This window comes from Apteryx mantelli, chromosome 3, assembly GCF_036417845.1.
Source record: "Apteryx mantelli isolate bAptMan1 chromosome 3, bAptMan1.hap1, whole genome shotgun sequence".
Taxonomy (NCBI): Eukaryota; Metazoa; Chordata; class Aves; order Apterygiformes; family Apterygidae; genus Apteryx; species Apteryx mantelli.
This window is the reverse complement of record NC_089980.1, coordinates 12,871,071-12,886,759: the sequence shown is the minus strand read 5'-3', so window position 1 is coordinate 12,886,759 and position 15,689 is coordinate 12,871,071. Positions and strand designations below refer to the sequence as shown.

Here is a 15,689-nt window from a genome sequence, read left to right as displayed (position 1 = left end):
TTGGCTGTAATTTTGGTTTTTAATGCATCTGTATTCTTACTAGGTTTGAACTGTAAGGCAGTCAGACAATTCTCAGATGCTAAGCAGGAAAAACAACACAACTCCATTATCCCAAAGGAACTAGAAATAGTTAACTAGGCACAAGTAACAAAGCCCGTTTCCTCACCATCAGAATTTATCCTGGACCACAGAGTTACGGAACTTTCCTTGAATTAGGTTGGGGCAAGGACAGGAAACTGCATCTTCTAAACTTTAGAAATAGATCTTAAACATGTAAACATAAGATATTATGCCCCTATCTTTTAAGTAACATTTATATTATCTAAAATAAACAGTCTTTCTGAAGTTAGTCTGTAATTGACATCTGACACAGTCCACATTGCAACAGATACGATAAGTGCAGTAAACAGTAGAAATTATGCTTCTCTATGCTCTGAGAAACATTCATATTTCCTTACACAGATAAACTTTATTTTGTTGCTATGCAACCCTCACACAACACGCTACATTCTGCAGTAAATAAGAGTACAAATTTTACAACCAAAGGGCAAGCATTTGGCCTTTTGAGTTTTCTCCCTGTTTTGAGTTCCAGGCCCAGCTTTAGTTCACATTGTAATATTCAATCATTTTATTACAAAGCTGCCTCTAAAGCTCAGTAAGGGATACCTCAAACAGAGCAAAAAGGGATAATCAGGATGCATGAGTCCTTTTGACACTGATGGGAAACAAATGGTAGAGGGCTTGAACCTGTCCCAGTTTCTATCAACAGTAAAACTCCCTGCGATGTCAACGGTAGAACAGTGAAATTAAGACTTTTTTTTTTAATCTTCCTTAAAAATGAACACTAAATTTTCAGAACAACATTTTCAAAAGATTTCTGCAGTGGCTTCTCCCTGCTCCCAGTGACATTACTATAACTGCAATAGAAGTGAGATGATGAAGAGCCACCCAGGATTAAATTAGTAGAGTCTTACCTCCTCTGCCTGCTCACTCTGGGACAGGTCACTTAGCAGTATAAAGCTATTCCCATATTCTTTACAGTTGCAAAAGTTCTCCTGGATTCAATGGGCGTTTGGATCGTTCAGAGGAGAGGAGCAAATCCTGTACATCTCCGTATCCTCATCATAAACAGAGTGATTAATACTAAGCTTTATCTGTCTAAATGGTGTTCAGGAAACTGCATGGAGCCACTAAGATGTTTTTAGCACTGCCTTCTCAAGTCATGGGTTAATACCTCAATTATTCAAGTTTCTCTTTTGTCTGTGGCTGCAGATCCTACAAACTCTCCCACAGAGTCAGTCTTCAGTTGCCTCTGAGCAGATAATCCAGTTGCACATGTGCTGTGCCATAGCTGCATGGCAAGTCCCTGGCAAGTCACAGGATCTGGCAGGCCTTAGGGCACAGCACTGCTCATATGCAGTTACTGCTTCTGCTGCCAGTCCTGGTCCGGAAAAGCTAGAGATGCACTTACATGCTTCTGCACTCTGTCCAAATATCCCTGCCGGACTCAGGCGAGCTGTATACAGGAACTACTGGAGCACCTCTGCACTGTATTTCTGGAGTCAAGAGCACTCTCATTGGTCTGTAAGTAGCTCCACATATCCAACAGGACTTGCTGGCCCTGGCTAAGGATATGATGCCTGTAGGCCTTGCTGGGGCTGCACTGATCCTTGAGCCATTACAGTGTCTCTGCGCTTCACACCCCACAGCACCTGATGGTCCTTCTGTTATCTAGGTTTTTCCCTCCTGAAGTTTATTTAGGCTCTCGTCACCACAGAAATGGAGAGCTGGCTGCAGTTCTGAAGGACCAAACGATCTCCTTGAGCTTGTGGCTACAAAAACAAAAGGATGACAGGCATAAACTTACAGTTCATCAGCTGCTCTGCCATGCCTGCCCCAAAGTAAAAGTGCTGTTATCCCTCAAATAAAACGTCACTGAGAAAACATGCAGGCAGTTACTATGAGGCAACTGAAGTACTGCAAAACTGCACCACAGCTTGCTTCATAGTGTCTCCTCATGAACATGGTGCTTTCTGTGTGAGAATGGGTTAATCATATGAGGCTCTGTTAAGATGCATGGTCCATAGAAAGAATCCCTCATTTCAAAGATTCAAGCCACCAGCTAGCCAGATGCTGCTTGCTTTGCTCCCAGAAGGAGCTCTGGCCTGTGAGATTCAGGATGCACACCAGCAAGGGCCCAAAAAGGGCCTGGTGCCTCTGAGGATTTACTTATAGACCCATAACAGCATTTGAGGCACTGCACAGAGTCCGTGTGGGTGTTTGATATCAGAACCAAATTCTAATCAGTTGGAGGTATTTCCAACATGCATCTTTTATCATTTCTAGTATTCCAAAAACAAAAACCAACCTCAAGGAGAAACTAGACATTTTAAGCTTTCTTTGTACATCAGAAAGAGAGGGGCAGAGGGCAGGAATGGCACAAACTCCATTATACTTACATTCGTAACACATCACTTGTGACCTTTTGGCACCTGAATTTCTCTATCCATAGAAAGCAGGAAGCAAGAAACACGCTTCCTTCTTTTGAAGTGTAGGGATCTATAACCAACCTCTACCTATAAACTCAGGACGAGGACAGAGATGCAGTAAGTGCCCATTGTTACACCACAGACTTATCCAAGAAATAATCTAAAGCACTGTCAACAAACGAGTCCAAAAAATGAGTGAAAAATGGGACTCAGGACTGCAGCTGGGTGCAGTCAGCGCAGTTTGTTGAAGGCGATCAGACTCTAAGGATTTGCACCAGCCAAGGATCTGACTTGTATCTGGTACACATATGTAATGGTCATTTGATTGCAAGGGGCTGTGTCACTTAAACAGCAGAACTTCCCCAGTTTTGCTTTGTTGTTCAGTTCTTTACAGCTGAACGTCCTCTGAGCTCCTTACCTGGCTACAAGACTACACTGTATAAAGGAGTAGTATATATAGTCAGCAGGGAAATGATACCAGGTTCACAGGAAAGCAATATTTAAATCTCTATGATCTAAAGTGTAGTTTCTCTAAACAGTGAACAAGAAGTATCCCTTGCATTTTGAAGTTCTGCATTTTGATAGTTGTTTGCTATCTAAACATTTCTGTTTATAGTTTCATTTTAACAGGAAAGTTACTTCAAGGCATGCAAGTTAATATTAACATTCATATACACATGGTTAGTTAAACACCTTCGAGTTTCTGTATTGGTCTAATATAAGGGTCCATCTCTCTAATCATAATTCCCAGTACAGGGCAGCTTTCCAGAAGAGCCTAGCAGTATATGGGAAGACCTGTAAAATGTGCTTCAAGTACTACTTGAACAAATTATCTCATACAGAACAACAGGCCAGCCCTTCTCAGTAAGGATTGCAGGATGAGGCCCAGAGAGTGAATACAGTTGCTTTTTGTCCAGTGACACACTTTCTATACAAGAGGCAACAGCTGAAGTGATGGTCTTCAGTCCTAAATCTTGGAAACCAATACTTGATCTCTTCGTATCAGTGTCCTGTCAATTTCTTCTACACGCCGGCATCCTGGAGGAGAAATCATAGGTAAGTTGAAAGCCCCACGTTTCTGAAAAAGTGAATGTAAATTACTAAGAAAGAAGTTTCATAGTTGGGGCCCATATACCAGCTCTGCAGAGTCCAGTACTCCACAACAGATTGTCCATGTGGCCCTTCACAGGTCTCAGCTCCAGGAGCTTACAACATCCTAAGCAGAGGCCTTCTGCATAGCACTGACCAGGGGACTGGCTGCAGATGCTGTCTATGGGCACTGTCTGCAAATATGTCGCAGCACAGGTGGCTGCACCAAGCTTGTCTCAGCCATTATAACATGCCTAATTCAGAGCTCCCAGAGCGGGGTTTCTCTCCCCTGACACTGGGCCTCTAACCACACCAGTGCTACATATGAGCTAGTCACTCCAGACTCTTGTTTTAGTGAGTGAAATAGTCCTAAAGTAGATGGGTAAACCAGGTCAGAAAGTGCCTAAGTGAACTGTGCCCTGGAGAACCAGGCAACCTAGCTCCAACATGAACATCTCTTCCCATAGAAACCTATGTTTGTCAGATGACAAAACCCTTATGACTGAGGATTTGCCACTACTTATAAAATGAGTTATTGCTCTGCTTGTTAAATTTTTGTACGTGTTTTTATTTAATCTATCTGCAACTCAGTTCCCCATCTGTAAGACAGGAATAACAGCACTTTCTTTTCCCACCTCTCCTCATCCTTGTCTATTTATATTGCAAACTGTTCCGTTTCCCTTGTATAGGTTAGTACAGTGCTAGAGGCTAGTTAGAGAGGCTCAAGGGGCCTCTCACCTGGTTTCCCATAACAAACAGAATAAATCAATAAAGACTTTGGTGCAGTGGTTCTGAAGACTCAGCACTGAGATCCTGACTTTGGGTGGGGTGTTGAAGCACTGCTATCAGATTTACAATAATAAAGTTCTCCTTGAAGAATAAAGTCCTCTTTAAGAGGAAAAATAATTTAGAAAGACCGTCTGATGTGGAGGGAGAAAGGGTCTAATCTTCCTCCTCCTTTTAAAGCATATCAGAGCCAGAAGCAAGAGTCTACAAAGACCATTATAAGAAAAGGAAGAAGATGAGAGGGAGTTATCCTTTTCTGCAGAGCATGAGCTTAGGAGTGACACTCCAAGGGAAAGACAGAAGCCAGACTCCCATTTGCCCCAAAAGTGGTGTAGCTCCAGACAAAAAACACCACAAGCAAGTCTGAACAGGAACCCCACACCCAAGTTTGAGGATCAGCACAAACAGCCATGCTCCCACACTGGCAGGCCACACACATTTCCGCAGGGCTCAGCTTCCCCAGAAGGGTACGATCCAAGGTGGCAGCATGAGGCGCTACTCTGCAATCACTGCCGAGCTGGTACCAAAAGAGGAAGGGAGCTAGCTTGTCTGTCATTTCCCTCTGCTGCCTCATACATGAAAGAAAGGGAGGATTTTGGCCACAGTTTTCTAAAGATCTTTGGGATTCTCAAAGATGAAAGCTATGAGGAAATGCAAGTCAGATATGGTTATTACTGAGAAGAAGTGTAGATGTCTCACCCGTCAGTGCCATTGCCAGGCGAAACTCTTCCTTCAGCATCTGGAGAACTTCCTTTGCTCCTTCTGTCCCCTAGCAGATTAGAAGACAATGTGTACTATTACGTGTACATAGGGCATGTGTGTGTGTGTATATACACATGTGTACATGTATCCAAAAAGTTTCATGGACAGTCCAAACTCTTAACATGTAAGTACTTGCCATCACAAGTTTTAGATTATTAGATGGTCTGGGTCCGCAGAGACACACTCTGATACCCTCGCACACACACTCACACATGTATGTGCACACATGTACACATACATGCATACACTGAGCCAAAACAGCCAGTCCAGGTATCTAAAAATGTAAATTTGAGCTTTTCCTGCCTTACTTGATAAACCAAGCCCCAGATGAGAGGCCTTCCAATGAATACCGCTTTGGCTCCAAGAGCTAATGCTTTGAGAACATCCGTGCCTTTTCTTATACCACCGTCTAGGAACACCTCCACCTTCCCCTCTACAGCCTCAACGATTTCAGGCAAGACATCAATCTAGAAAAGAAAAAACAGGAATACAACTTGTCCATTTCTGCAATCCTGTTTGTTTTTTTAAAAACAAATTCTCATGTCCAGGATCCAAGCTGGATAAGCTGGACAAGAAGCAATTGCATAAGCAACCGTATGCCTAATCACATGCACAAATAATACAGTTCTGTGTTCAAAAGTGAAAGTGATTTAGCATGTTAGCAGATATATACAAAAGTCAAATTTATCTGGACAATCAAATAAAATGAGAATCATGAGGGTCACACAGAATTTCCATCTGATCCTATGACATGCATCCGACACAGGCCAGTATCAGATACTTCTGAAGAATAAAAGAAATAGTGAGCACAGAGGAGGCTTTTCCCTGGTATTACCCCCTAAACTTCCAGAGTTCACTAGTCTGGGGATGAAACTGAATTTCTGCGAATTTCTTTTTAAATAACCATCTTCACTTTCTTGCTTAAATTCATCATTCATTTGCATTAAGGACCACCTAATATCAAGCCCAAGGCATGCATTGTACTGATAGACATAGAGTAAGAGAAGGATGTACCCAAGTTTTCATGAATGAGTTTTTCCATTTGAGAACACATCTTGATCAAAGCAATAGTTGTAGAGGGAACTTCTTTATATAGGAAAAATTTGGCTTTCTCCAAGCACTTTTGCAGTTTTTCCATTTTAACATGAAAAAGGTAGGAAATGTTTTCATCTTATGTTGCTTTCACCAAGCTCTGCTTACACCCTACCAATAGGAAAGGCAAGGGGGAAAGAATGGTTATCATTCCCAAGTTACAGGTGAGTAACCAAGGAGTTAAGCAACATGTCCACAACAGACAAGAGGTCCCAAGAAGAGAAAAGCCTCCTGATTTCAAGACTCAAGTATTAATTACACACCAATCATTCCTATAATGCCTAAATGGTTCCTATTCATGAAAATCAGGAAAGACAAGACTGGAAGCCAAGTATTAAGGAGACTGGAAACAGTGGAAACAGCGTGTGGTAGTAAGACAAAAGGCACACAAATTCATGTCTTTCAAAAACGGATGTAATTCATTTCCTTTCTAATGGATAAAAAATGACTAGGAGATGGGAGAAAAAAAACTTGAAAGTAGAGTTTGTTTTTAGATTTGGATTAAAATTTTCTTGAAGTTTGGCACTTGCTGTGATTTTTTTCCCCTCCCTTTGGTTTTGCTCTCTTGCCAAACATATTTTGGATCTATTTCCATATACATAGACCACTTTTTACATCCTGACAAACTGCACCAACATTAAAGAGCTGTAATAACTAAAGCATGATGCAAACCATAATTAAAACATATATTTCCTCAATGCGTAACTAGACACTAGAAATATTAACCAGCTTGGGTTCAACTCACGTTCTGAAAACCCATGAAATTAAAGCAAATCATTATGTTTCAAAAACAGAAACACTTAAGCATGATCTGATACAGATATTTACATTATGAAAACTGTATCATGAAATATAGGTCTCTCTACAAGACAAAATTCAGTGAACACAGCTTTAATAGTGCCTTCTCTGCACTGTAGTGTTGCAAAAAATAACTCATAACAATTAGTTTGCAAGTTTAATTTCTGTTCTATTGCAATCAGAAAAAAACCAGACATTTCTTGAGTTTTCTCATTTTTCAAAACAATTTGTTAATATCCTCCTACATTTTTCCCATAGGATTACCTCACGCAGACATGTCCGAGATTATCAAATACAGTTAGTGAACTTGGGGCATACACTCACAAAAGAGAATGAGAAGATGAAGAGATGAAGACAACAGATGTAAAAAAAGAAAAAAAAAGCCACACACACACCCTACTTCATTTTCAGAAATATTAGGACCCACCCTCTGAAAATCCAGTTCCTCTCCAGGTGTCTAAACCTGAATAGCTGCCAACTCTCCAATAGCACCAAAATCACAACATGTTTGAAAAATCTCAGGCTGTCTCTTTTGAAACTGGAAGATGAGTCTTGACATCTGTGGTCTCTCTCCTACTGATCACCAGCAGTCCCTGGAAATCCAGTTAGGCAAAAGCTTCTCCAAGGACAACCCTCCTCTTCATTAGCCATTTAGAAAACCATCTGTGCCTGGCGTTTGACTCCCTGATGTAGGGCTTTGTACGTTTGCTTGCCAGGAGAAGCGGCAAGCACGTTCAAGAGCTTGATGGGTCTGCATAAGGACCTCCATGAAGCGGAGGATGGAGGAATCAACAGGGCTGCCCCCAAGGAGAGAAGCAGAGAGCAGAAGTGGTCCTGGGGAGGAAGGGATGTGCAAGGCAAGCTTGCTGAGTTAAGTGAATAAGACTTGACATTCAAAACACTTTTGAATGAAAAAGAGCTTACCTGTCCTCCTCCCCTTTCAGAAAGTCATCATAGAAAACAGGTTTTTCATCAAAGGCATATTAGGAACACTGAAACAGTCACAACTGGGCTTTGATTCTCCTCCCTTTCATTCTCTTTTTTTCTTGCACAGTTTTCTCACACCAAATGAAGCAGGATGAGTGATGACTGGAATTTTTGCTTTTTTCCTGCAGCCTGAACACATACTTTTTCATTTTCCTTTACTTCTTTCTCTTTGCCAGTTGAGAACTTCTCAAATCCCTTTTCACCTTTGGAAAAGGTGCAGAGTAGCACGACAAGGAAAAGGAAAAAGGAAAAAGACTGTAATTTAACCACACCGTACCTTTTCCAAAGGCAAAAATGCTTGAAAGGAGAAAAAGGAGAGTTTCATATTTCCTTTACCTGTTCTATAACTCTAATTTTTTCAGAAGTCTCTGGAGAATATTGGAAGTGGAAAACAACTCCAGCACAACCTTCAGTGTTTTGCAAACTGCAGCAAAGGGAAGGGATGGGAAAGGACAAATAAAAAAAGAAGACTGGAAAAAATAATTTAAACAGTTTCCACTTTCTAAAAATTTAACTGAAGATAACATGCCATAAAAATACTGGGAGGAAAAACTAAAATTTGGTTCCATGGGTCCACCTCTGAAAAATAGCTGTGAAATGGTTCATAATTGCTTCACCAACTTGTTCAATCAAATATATTATTTCCTGCCTGGTTCCATGTATGGAACCTTCCTCTCTCAGTCTCTGATAAGAGCATGCATATGTATTCATTTTGTGTAAAGCAAAATATATTTATCCTTCACAGGTTGCCAGGCCTTCTCAGGACCAATATGGGAAAGACCCAGTCACTCCCAGGGATATCTATACTGCAGTAAAAGGTGAGACTGAACCTTGTGTGTGGACAAACTTGGTGACAGTCAAGTGTCACTAGTTCAGTAGAGGGTATCCCCAGGCTGGGAGGTGGGTTTTGCAGACTCTGAAGTTCCCTGCTCCTTTGGCAGAAACCCTTGCAGTACTCAGCGAGAATGAACCGAACTCAGGATTGTCCCCATGGGCAGCTCTGCTTCCTTTAAATGCAGTTCAGATCGTGCCTGTCTTGATGTAAAAAGTAGGAGAACACCAAGGACTGGGCCTGTGTGGGACTCTGAGCAGGGAACAGAGGGATCAGTTTGCTATATTCGACCCCTGATGAAAAGAGGACTCTCTGCTTATTGTAATACTGAGGTATCTCAGCCAATGCAGCTTCGTTCAGCTTGTCCCCATGGCTAGTTCATGCAACCATAACAACTTTCCTCTTCAGATGTGACCTGCTGCCTCCAGAGTCTTTACTCTATACTCCAGCACATTGCCTTCATGTCTGCCAGCAAGATGGAGGTCACATCATATCAGTCTGATGGAGGACACGTGCCCAAATTCCTCGGACAGCTAAAGCTTTGAGTTATCTATAGTGTCTCAAATGCCAAGGACTGCTCTTGTCCTTTTACTAGGCTCTTAAATGAGCTAATCTGAAATTGCTCCTCTGGATTACTTTGCAGGATGCTGCAGCCAGAATAAGGTGCCCAGGTAGCATGAAGAAACAGCCACACAAACCCTTCTGTCATTTTTAATTTGATCTGACCAAAGGGAGGCTGGGTCTACCTCAGAACATGTTGTGACATACTGAAGACCAAGGAGAGAGAAAAGGAGAGATGAAGAGAGACTGCTGCTCATGGATTAAGGTGTACATCATATGGATTAAGTGTACAGCATATAGATCTAGAGGTTTTCCTTCCAGCTATGATGTATTGAGAAAAAAAACAAGAAGTCAAAGGTGGAGTGAATCAGAGACTCCTGGCACATACTAGCACCAGTACTTACAGTTGCAGGGACCCCATCCAGCTGTCGTGCTCCATGATTTGACACCAGGATCCCATTTACCCCATTCTTCACAGCTTCTTTAGCATCATCAGCTGAAAAAGAAAACAAGATAGAGCCTTCCAGAACTGGCAACTCATTGACACTTCCATGAGGGAAATTATGGCATCACTAAAAATACATATATATTGTCAGCTAATGGGAGGCCACTTGAGGCTTCGTCCTTCCAAAGTATGGAGCTCCAGTCCCCACCTACTGACATAAAAACACCCATAGCATGGCCATACAAGCCATCTGACAACTCCAGGTACTTATTTAAGCAGCTACTTTTGCCAGTGTCTCAGCTGCTGCATTCATGTTCATTCCTGTGCTCTCTACGGTCCAGTCAGGAAGGGTAACAAGCACATCCTAGCCAGATAAGTCACAAACATTGACCTGTACCTTCAACCAGCTAAACACAAAACCTACTTCTTTGACTTTTCCTTAGCCAAGGAAATAACAATTCAGTCCCTGCTGGTCAAGAGGAAGAAAAATCTGTCTGCTTCAAAGACCATCTTCCATAAGAGGAGCTTGTATACAGAGCCAACATAACAGGCACCCTCCCCAGTTCCCACTGAACTGAACCTAACTGGAACTGACAGGCATTTGGTGAAGTCTGTCACCTTGCAAATCCTCACCATGCATCAGGAAGAAAAAGGTTTTCTCTTTGATTATTTTTGGCTTTGTTCTGGCAAATCTTCCCTATTCAGCAGGGCACACAAATATGAACATGCATCCCAACATATTTAACGTGGGTGAAACGGGTGCTTGCAGTTATGAAAGACTGCTTGCAATGCAGTTCTACAGAAACTTCGGCAGCACGAGCACATTTCCTTCCCTGGTGCCTACGCTAGAAGCAACCCCTTGCCCCCTTCATGGCAAGCAGCAGTGCTACGCACCTCTGAGGATTCCTTTTGCAACGATGGGCAGCGAAGTCAGACCTCGAAGCCATTTAACGTCCTCCCACTTGACGCTTGCATCAATCGCCTCGGCTACATACGCAGCCAGTCCGCTATTTTCTCCAAAGTCTTTCCCAGAAGAGAAGGCCAAATCATCACTTGAAAAATTTTTTAACCTAAAATGACAAAGACATAGAAAAACAGTCTGAGAAATACTCACAATAGTCTGAGAAACATTCGTTGTAGTATTAATAGCATCAGTCCCTAACACCAGCCTTTAACACACCTCTGTTCAACCTGAGTTGCATTACAGGATGGGAGCAAAAGTGCCTGCACCTGCATGCCAGATCACATTCCTTATTAAGCCAAAACCATTTGGCTGGTGAAGTATTTGATAACTGGTGCAAAGGGCTCTTGCCCAAGGCAACACTCCTATTGTTTTCAAAAGAGACAGGGCCAACCCAGAATCTAAGGGTTCAGGATCAAACCCACCGTCAGGAGGCAGCATCCAGCAGTGAGAGAGTTAATTGGGGATTTGGGTTCAGGTGTCTGTCCTGCCACATACTTCCTGTGCAACTTTGGGCATGACACTTACCCACTGCTTTTGCTACAGTTTCCCTGCCTGTAGCGGTATCTCACAAGATCACTGTGATGATAAATGCATTAGAGGTCCATCTCTACTTATCAGCACTAGGTAGCAAAAATCCCCTTGGCTTTCATGCAGCAAGATTTTTATCTGTGGGATTTGACTAGTGTAGGAAACAGGGGATTGGCTAAGTGGGAGGGGATAAGATGGGAAGGAAATTTTCAGTTCTAGGAACTGAATCGTAAATGACAGTCCCCATACCAGAGAGTTTACAGTCTTACTAGACAAAACAAGAGCAGGGCAAATGAGAGCATATCAAAAAACTAAGGCTGTGCCTATATCGAAAAGCTGAAGTAGCCCCCAAGGTTCATAAGCACTAAAACACCATCAGTGACACCAGTACCACCAAGGACACCATCAGTCCCAGCACTGGGAATCTTTCCAGGCACCTTTAATTTACCAGTAGATGACAGTCAAATTATCCAAAATCATGTGTCAAGTCAGGAACAGAAGCATGAGTGGAGCGCAAGTCTACAGTCTTTCAGGTCCTAACCCTAATCGGATGATTGCTGTTTTTTGGAAACTGTCTCTCATTCCATATTGGACTATTTTACTCTCATATTCCACATTTTGGGAATACACAATGTTTTTGCACGGAAACTGAGCGGTTTCACTTCTGATTTCATGCCTGCAACAAGTAGCATTTCACACGGCTTTCCTATCCAGCTCCGGGCATAGGAGAAAATGAGAAAGGAGCAGGCTCTCAGCAAGATCCAGCTTTTCAGCTGTTGGCTTGGGGAGGGTGGGGTACGCGGAGAAAAACAGAACCATGGATAAGATTATATAAATAACTGTTGTTTTTCTTGGACTGCGAAATGCAGATCAACACTTGAATGAATGTTGCCTTACATACATTTCCGAGCACAATGGCACCTTGTTGTTACTTCAAAACTTTGTTGAAAGTCTAAAGCCAAGAAAAAGTTATCATATAACTGTGCAGAGCCCTACACTAGAGAATTTCACCTCTGACTCTGCAACAAAACACTGTCCAAATGTCATTTTGAAATCTGAAGTGATGAATTTGAGCCTTTAAAGATTACTCCGGCTCTATATTATTTCATATGTTTCACTCAATTAAACAAAACTTGTTATGATTGTGTTAGGAGGGGTCAAAGTGAGCATTTCAGAAATGCTCTATTGCTTTTCCCAAATATTTTTGGATTATTCGTCTCATGTTCACACTGTTTAACTTTAACCCTAGTTCTTAAAATAATATTGCCCCTAAGAAAAGCTATTCCACCCCCCAAAACACAGTTTCCTTAGGTAAAAGGACAGTGTGCATCAATAACGTTTTGTCAATAATTGTTTTGCAGATCCATGGCAGGATGAAAACACAGGGCATATGCATATCAGCATACATTTTAATGCCAGATTTGTCAGGGGTTTCATGCCTTCCAGTGCTTTCCTCATGAGATTCTACTGTAATAAGGAAAAAATCATAGGCAGAGCTAAGGCCGTGCTGTCAAGTTTCACCATATCGTTTATTAGTTTCACGTACAGGCCCAGGGAGGAAGATCTCACACTCCAACCTCTAGAGCTCTGCACCAGGGAGGAAAACAGTCAGTTTCATTATACAGTTGCATGGCTTATAATTGAATTGAATACTGCCAAAATGACTAAAGACTTCAGGATATGATTTTCAATTTCTTGTTATGTTCATGTTACATAGAGCATGTACATAGCATAACATTCTTGGGAGACATAGCACTTCAGATCCATTAAAAAGATTCCATACTAACTTTCACCCAGAACTCAAATCAAAGTTAATCTGCTTCAAAATACCTTTCCACCCCCACCCCTTCCATTTTTGTGTTCCTTTGCATTGCAGGCTCTGGATAAGAGCGAACACACTAGGCTTAATATATGCCATTGTAGACTACAGTCAATACCAGGACCTACATGCAAAGGAGAAATCCTGTTCTTATAAGATTTTAGCTCTGTTTTGCAAACTCAAGTACTGGATAATCCATTCATTAAGTATTCTTCCTTAGCTGCTAACACTGTGCCACAACTTTATCAAATGTTAATAAGGGTGCTCTGTAAAGTACAGCACAGCAATTAATGTCTGCAAAAGGCAGGTGAAATCAGTCTGGCATCAGTGCACTTAGAGCACCCCTAGAGAACTCTATTTAAGTTAAATGCTGCATAGCCCCAGCAATAGTTAGGATCTAGGAGCAGTGCTGAAGTCGCTTACAATGCCACTAATTCTGTTGAGGTAAAAGAAAAAGTCTCAAAAGACATGTGGGGGTGGAAACTGCCCTCACGGATCGTTTAGAAAGTTTGACCCCCACGTATTTCTGTGTTTGACTAAAACAAGAATTGAAGCTGCTTGGAAGGGGACTCAGTGACTGGTAGTAATATAGCCCCGGACCTACTGCAGAATCATAAAATAATATAGGTTAGAAGGGACCTCTCATGATCATCTAGTCCAACCCCACCACTCAGATCACGGTCGACTTTGCAACTCAAAGTTAGATCAGGTTGTTCAGGGCCATGTCCAGCTGAATTTTGAATGTCTCCAAGGATATATAAAGAAATGTCCCATCACCCTCTAACTTCAACAGTCTGCAGCCTCAGGCTGCCCAGCACACTATGCATCTTTTACAGTGTACAAACAGCCAAGAAAGCTTACTTTTGTCCTCAGGTGGACCATAGCTGGAGTAAAGCAAGCAACACTTGCTCAGTTCCCTAGCTGTAAAGTCGAGAGTGGTGTATGTCACCTAGAAGAAGTTTGTCACGCCAGCAGAAATGAATCCACCAGCAGCATCACAGGCAGCAGTGGTGATGACCGTGGCCCTGTGCCACTGGCAAGTGAATACCTGAGGTGTGGAGGAAGCTGGAACTTGTTGCGCACGTCGTCGAAGCGCCTGCCAAGGAAAGGCGTGTCCACTGTCACGAAGATCCCTTTGTAGCCTGCTCTCTCCGCACGCTTCACTAGGGATTTGGTAACCTCCCGGTCCTTGTATATGTAAAGCTGCAGCCAGTAAAGGCCAGTGGGAGCTGCCTCAGCAACCTCTTCGATGGAGGAGGTGGCCCAGGAGCTCAGCATCATCCCTGTCCCCATTGCCTGGCAAGCTGGAGGAACACAGAGTTATATTAGAGTCTTTCCAAAGCATGGAGGCTCCTCTAAACAGGAGCACTTGGTGTGAATCATGAGACAGAGTCGGTGCACGTAATTTCACGCTTCCTTTCCTCAGTGTATAAGCATGTTTTCAGTCTTTCAGGGAACACTAGATTATTAGTAGCTCTGTTATTAAAAGCACTAGGCTGCTGTGTAAGCCCTCTAGCTTATTCTCTGTGCTTAGTTGTCTACATGCTGGTTATGATGATCCCTGCACCAATCCTGGAAATAAAGGATGTTATACTCAGATTGAGCCTTATCCCATATTACCAATTCCTCCTCCCATAGGGAGCCTGTTTGTAAGCCCCTAGAGCTGTGCTGGCTGCCTCCGCAGGGGTGAATTCCACCCTGGGCTGCACTACAAGCTAGCTAACCTCATACAATTAGATTTTATGAATCTATCACTTATTCTTTTCTGAGTAATCTATTGCTTAATATAAAGGAAAACATACTGTAAAAAGCAAAAATATTACATAAAGCCTTATTTTTCTTGCTCTACCGCAGTATGCATACTTTTAATGTAAATAGACCTCTGTTTCAAAACCTCATCTCCATCCTATAGAGGTATTAAAAAGTAGCATTCTATTAAATAAGGATTACAAATCTCTTAGAGTGGAAACTTATGAACAGCTTATTCAAACAAATTGGCTACACCCTCTCACAACCACTAGGCAGCTTTCAATCAGTGAAAATAACCATGCTTTGCTCTTCTGTCTTGCAGATTTTGCTACCTCATGAAGAACTGTAAACTGCAAAATCAATAAATTTCAAGCAGAAGCCTGAACAAACATCTAATAAACTTCAGAAAATGCTGTCTACTTCTAATTAGGTTCAGCCTCTGCTTCAAAATATGGCATACGTTACAAAAAGGCAGCTTATAACATGAACCAATATGGATGAATCTCTTGCATCTACACTATCCTAGTGGGAAATGAAGTTAAGGTAAAGTTTTCACTCTCCTGCCTACCCCAGAAAAGGTGAATTAAAAATCACTGATTTGTATTTTATCTTCTTCACTAATCATTTGCAAGCAGACTGCAATTTAATCAAAAGGCTAAACAGGTCAAATTGGTTGCCAGGTTGTTTGCTGAAGAATCCTCACTGATTTGTTATTGAACACTATTAAATAATCTACCAATCTGACAGGAAATGCATCTGTTGTTGGATTAAATAAGAATAGCTCGGAT

The 15,689-nt window shown here is 42.0% G+C and overlaps 1 protein-coding gene across 1 annotated transcript in view; it reads right to left on the bottom strand.

Moving 5' to 3' along the window:
• Positions 1-388: 388 nt before the first annotated feature.
• The window catches only part of HAO1 (hydroxyacid oxidase 1), a 39,576-nt gene continuing 24,275 nt past the window's right edge, over positions 389-15,689 (bottom strand). Inside the window, exons 5-10 of the mRNA XM_013949804.2 lie at positions 14,201-14,456; positions 10,736-10,911; positions 9,801-9,892; positions 5,435-5,593; positions 5,064-5,133; positions 389-3,527 (exon numbers count right to left, since the gene is read on the bottom strand). Of these exons, the coding sequence (XP_013805258.1) occupies positions 3,457-3,527; positions 5,064-5,133; positions 5,435-5,593; positions 9,801-9,892; positions 10,736-10,911; positions 14,201-14,456 (824 nt within the window). The 3' untranslated portion in view covers positions 389-3,456. The remainder of the gene's footprint in view (positions 3,528-5,063; positions 5,134-5,434; positions 5,594-9,800; positions 9,893-10,735; positions 10,912-14,200; positions 14,457-15,689) is intronic.